Source organism: Salvelinus sp. IW2-2015, unplaced genomic scaffold (assembly GCF_002910315.2).
Source record: "Salvelinus sp. IW2-2015 unplaced genomic scaffold, ASM291031v2 Un_scaffold6985, whole genome shotgun sequence".
Taxonomy (NCBI): domain Eukaryota; kingdom Metazoa; phylum Chordata; class Actinopteri; order Salmoniformes; family Salmonidae; genus Salvelinus; species Salvelinus sp. IW2-2015.
This window is the reverse complement of record NW_019948246.1, coordinates 21,304-26,619: the sequence shown is the minus strand read 5'-3', so window position 1 is coordinate 26,619 and position 5,316 is coordinate 21,304. Positions and strand designations below refer to the sequence as shown.

Here is a 5,316-nt window from a genome sequence, read left to right as displayed (position 1 = left end):
GCTCGTTCAGCTAACCCTAACCCTCCCACTGAATGGTCCACTGGCAGCAGAACAGCTAGTTCAGCTAACCCTAACCCTCCCACTGAATGGTCCACTGGCAGCAGAACAGCTCTGAGAGAAAGGTCTGGTCTTAGACTGGGAGTAGGAGACTGGGAGTAGGAGTTGGGGTCCAAGCCCAGACTGGGAGTAGGAGTTAGGGCCCAAGCCCAGAATGAGAGTAGGAGTTAGGGTCCAAGCCCAGAATGAGAGTAGGAGTTCGGGTCCAAGCCCAGACTGGGAGTAGGAGTTCGGGTCCAAGCCCAGCCTGACAGTAGAGGAGTTTGGGTCCAAGCCCAGCTGACAGTAGGAGTTCAGGCCCAAGCCCAGACTGACAGTAGGAGTTTGGGTCCAAGCCCAGACTGGCAGTAGGAGTTTGGGTCCAAGCCCAGACTGACAGTAGGAGTTCAGGTTCAAGCCCAGACTGACAGAAGGAGTTAGAGTCCAAGCTCAGACTGACAGTAGGAGTTCAGGTCCAAGCCCAGACTGACAGGAGGAGTTCAGGTCCAAGCCCAGACTGACAGAAGGAGTTCAGGTCCAAGCCCAGACTGACAGTAGGAGTTCGAGTCCAAGCCCAGACTGACAGTAGGAGTTCAGGTCAAGCCCAGACTGACAGTAGGAGTTCAGGACCAAGCCCAGACTGACAGTAGGAGTTAGAGTCCAGCCCAGACTGACAGAAGGGAGTTCAGGCCAAGCCCAGACTGACAGTAAGTGTTCAGGTCCAAGCCCAGACTGACAGTAAGTGTTCAGGGCCAAGCCAGACTGACAGTAATGTTCAGGTCCAAGCCCAGACTGACAGTAAGTGTTCAGGTCAAGCCCAGACTGACAGTAAGTGTTCAGGGCTAAGCCCAGACTGACAGTAAGTGTTCAGGTCCAAGCCCAGATTGACAGAAGGAGTTCAGGTCCAAGCCCAGACTGACAGTAAGTGTTCAGGTCCAAAGCCCAGACTGACAGTAAGTGTTCAGGTCCAAGCCAGACTGACAGAGGAGTTCAGGTCCAAGCCCAGACTGACACGAAGGAGTTCAGGTCCAAGCCCAGACTGACAGTAAGTGTTCAGGTCCAAGCCCAGACTGACAGTAGGAGTTCAGGTCCAAGCCCATACTGACAGTAGGAGTTCAGGTCCAAGCCCAGACTGACAGGAGGAGTTCAGGTCCAAGCCCAGACTGACAGGAGGAGTTCAGGTCCAAGCCAGACACTGTGGTCCACTGGCCTGTACGTGCGGCATCATGGCAGGTAAAGGTGGTTCATTCCAAGTTTGATTGATCAGGGCGTCTCCTGCAGGCAGAGAAGAGACGGCCGAGGGGGGGGAAGGGGTATAGCGGGGTGTATCTGTATGTATGTCGGTGTCATCAAGCATTAAAAGCAACGGTCTTTGGGTTGGAACAGCCAAGGGCTTGAAGGACTAGGCCTCCCGGTGGGGGAAAGCGTCCTAGGCCTCGGAGCAGCAGCGTTGCTGGTTGATCTTCACCTTGTGTTTGATCCCGTCGTACAGCTCAAAGTTGTAGTTCTCCAGTGTGGTGGAGCTCCGTGACGACAGGCCGCTGTAGAAGCAGGTGCAGTAGAGCAGCAAGCCGCCACACACCGCCCCCAGCAGTACGCCCAGGGAAGACATGACGATGATGGTGACCAGGATAGGATCCAGGGTGTACAGCCACGAGTTGTCCTTCTCAGAGACACGTGTCACGGGAGGGTCCATGGACGGGCCAGGGGTACTCCACTCTGGGAACGGGAACCCTGAAGATAGGAGACAACATCAGAATGACCCTTTGACACCTAGGCTGTTCATATGAAAAGTACTGTCCTGTACAGGAAACCCAAGAACAGTTCAAATGAAAAGTACTGTACTGTACAGGGAACCCAATGACAGTTCATATGTAGCATGTATTCTGTACAGGTGAGTACAAGGACTGTTCATATGTAGCATGTATACTGTACAGGTGACCCAGTTCATATGTAGCATGTATTCTGTACAGGTGACCCAGTTCATATGTAGCATGTATACTGAACAGGGAACCCAAGGACTGTTCATATGTAGCATGTATACTGTACAGGTGACCCAGTTCATATGTAGCATGTATACTGTACAGGTGACCCAGTTCATATGTAGCATGTATACTGTACAGGTGAGTACAATGTAGTTTTGCCCACAATTACTTTATTTGTATTGTTTTATTTAACATTTATATAATTCAATGAAGAACAGATTGTCAATTGAAAAGACTAACTGTCATAACTTTGCTTTCCCACTTAATTCTGTCAAGAATAGTGTTAAAGGTCCTGAACATTACTTCCTCTCTCACGGCTAACTACCAGGAAGTTTGATACATTGCTGAGTGGGCGGGGAGCTAATATTCATGAGCTCGCCTTGACTGACAGCTCTTTGAAACGACTACGTCAAGTAACTTGGATGCAGTGTTGCAGTACAATCATCTCAAACTGATAGATGAATAGGGTCAACTTTTAATTATATTTGCGGACACCCTACAGTATACTCATATACTCATATACCTACAGTACAGTCAAACGTTGCACCAGCGTAGAGTGGGTTTTACTGCTAACCTTACGAAGCATTACACGGGCTTTCTCCTACCTATCTTTCCCGCTTTGGTCCTGCCGTACATACCTACACGTACGCTACGGTCACGAGGACGCAGGGCCTCCTCCTTAAACACAACAGCAACTGTCTGCTACTTCACATAATCAGATCGTCTTCGCCGCAAGACTTTTAGTGTCTTACCACCCATCTCCCGGGTGGCGCAGTGGTCTAGGGCACTGCATCGCAGTGCTAGCTGCGCCACCAGAGTCTCTGGGTTCGCGCCCAGGCTGGGCTGGGTTCGCGCCCAGGCTCTGTCGCAGCCGGCCGCAACCGGGAGATCCGTGGGGCGACGCACAATTGGCATAGCATCGTCCGGGTTAGGGAGGGTTTGGCCGGTAGGGATATCCTTGTCTCAGTATGTAAAAATGTAATAAAATGTATGCACTCTACTGTAAGTCGCTCTGGATAAGAGCGTCTGCTAAATGACTAAAATGTAAAATGTTACCTCCGTTCATACGTTCCCTGCCGTTGAAAAGGGGTTCATTTCCAAAGTCAATAGGTCTCCAATCTGAAGGAAAGAAACAGGTTGAAACAGGTTGATGTGAGAAAAGGGACCAGACTTTGTACTGGTAGTTAGTTAACCAGTTAGTATTAACCAATAGTTAATACTAACTACAAATGGATGAAGCAACACGGACGGCGTGACAAAATGACGGCGTCTTCTAGAGATGCTTCTCGTGTCAGTTGGTATCGTGACTATTCATTCACATGGGGGCCAAGAACATAACTCAACATGGTTTGACATCCAGAAATATACAGTAGCTTTCGTTATGTGTTTGACCATCTGAAAAATGATTTTTTTTATAATAAACCAAATCAGAGCAGATAATACTTTAGGAGGACAATTATTTTTTAGAAAAATATCCCTTTTATTAGCATATTCCAATAGCACAATATATTATTTACAATAATAATAATAATAATAATAATAATAAATAATAATTATATTATTTCCAAGACCGTGAAATTCAACAGATACATTCCTTATGTCTTTGAAAGAGGCTGTGGTGCAGTCTGGGTAATGCAGTTAAACAGTTAAAAGGACACGCAGTCAAGTCAAGGCCTTACATTCACAAAGAAGACTTAGCAAAGTGCACACGGTAAGTAACAAAAGGTGCGTCTGAAATGGACCTATTGCTCTGGTGTAGTGTTACTGTTTAAATGGACACCTATTCTCTGAGTAGTGTAGTTTTGGAACTATTCTGGTGTCAGTAGTATGTGTAACGATGTACCTATTCTCTGGTGCCGTAGTGTTACTGTTTAAAATGGGACATCGCTATTTCTCTGGTAGTAGTGTAACTGTTTAAAGGCACCGCGCATATTTACTCCTTGTAAGTCGAGAGGTTGCTGTTTACAGAAGAATGGCCCACTATTCTCTGGTAGTAGTGTTACGTAAACCTAGCGTTATAACTGTAATGGCACCGTAGTAAATTCTCTGGTAGTTGTAATCCGTTTTGGGCACTCTATTCTACTGTAGTGTGTTACTGGCTTTATCTCACCCAGGTGTTCGTAGGGTAGAGTGTTACTGTTGATAAATATGGCACAACTAATTTCACTATGTAGTAGTGTTACTCGTTTAACATCACCAGGACTCTCTGGGTTAGTCTCATGGTTATGTTAAGGCCCGGTTCTGGTGTCGTGACTGTTTAAATATTGCGACACCTCTACTTTGCTTGGTAAGAGGGTTTTACTGTTAAAGCCTAGTTTACTGGTCGTAGTAGTTTGAAATGGTCTAGACCACTTTTCATCTGGTAGTAGTGTTACCTGTCCTTATTTAATATAGGTCTCCGCTAGGGTTTCGTTATAAAAGTATAGTTAACACTGTTTAGAATGGCACCTATTCTCTGGTGTTTAGTGTTACTGTTTAATGGCACCCTATTCTCTGGTAGTAGTGTTACTGTTTAAATGGCACCTATTCTCTGGTAGTAGTGTTACTGTTTAAATGGCACCTATTCTCTGGTAGTAGTGTTACTGTTTAAATGGCACCTATTCTCTGTAGTAGTGTTACTTGTTTAATGGACTCCTATCTTCTGTAGTAGTGTTACTGTTTAAATGGCACCCTATTCTCTGGTAGTAGTGTTACTAGTTTAAATGGCACCCTATTCTCTGGTAGTAGTGTTACTGTTTAAATGGCACCCTATTCTCTGTAGTAGTGTTACTGTTTAAATGGCACCCTATTCTCTGTTAGTAGTGTTACTGTTTAAATGGCACCTATTTCTCTGGTAGTAGTGTTACTGTTTAAATGGCACCCGCTATTCTCTGGTAGTAGTGTTACTGTTTAAATGGCACCCATTCTCTGGTAGTAGTGTTACTGTTTAAATGGCTCCTATCATCACCAAACAACTACTTGATTACCAAGTTTGTCGTTTTGATTATCTTTGAATTCTATGACCATCTTAAATTTTTCATGGTGTCATTTATTTTATTTTTATAGATTAAGAACAATGAGAAGGAAACAGAAACAGAGAAAACAGTCAATCGGATCATAAAGTGTAAGAATCTTCATCACTCAACGTCTATATCCTCTCCATGCTCAGCAGTAGGGCTTATTATATGGGTTCTAACCTCCTAAAATATGATTATATGGGTCCTAATATCCTAACATTGTATTATAGGGGTCCTAACATCCTAACATCTTATTATAGGGGTCCTAACATCCTAACATCTTATTATAGGGGTCCTAA

The 5,316-nt window shown here is 45.1% G+C and overlaps 1 protein-coding gene and 1 long non-coding RNA gene across 2 annotated transcripts; both read right to left on the bottom strand.

Annotated features, from left to right (window-relative positions):
- Positions 1 to 1,155: 1,155 nt before the first annotated feature.
- LOC112079130 (neuropilin-2-like) lies at positions 1,156 to 3,135 on the bottom strand. Its single transcript, XM_024145163.2, has 2 exons — positions 3,078 to 3,135; positions 1,156 to 1,770 (listed from the first exon to the last, which is right to left on the bottom strand). Exons 1-2 carry the CDS (start codon positions 3,085 to 3,087, stop codon positions 1,466 to 1,468), a joined length of 315 nt encoding a protein of 104 aa, XP_024000931.1. The 5' UTR covers positions 3,088 to 3,135; the 3' UTR covers positions 1,156 to 1,465.
- A 446-nt stretch (positions 3,136 to 3,581) lies between these two features.
- Positions 3,582 to 4,932, bottom strand: LOC139027049 (uncharacterized). The gene is made up of 3 exons (XR_011479079.1): positions 4,692 to 4,932; positions 4,494 to 4,544; positions 3,582 to 3,752 (listed from the first exon to the last, which is right to left on the bottom strand). It is a non-coding gene; the product is annotated as an uncharacterized lncRNA (long non-coding RNA).
- Between the last annotated feature and the right edge of the window lie 384 nt (positions 4,933 to 5,316).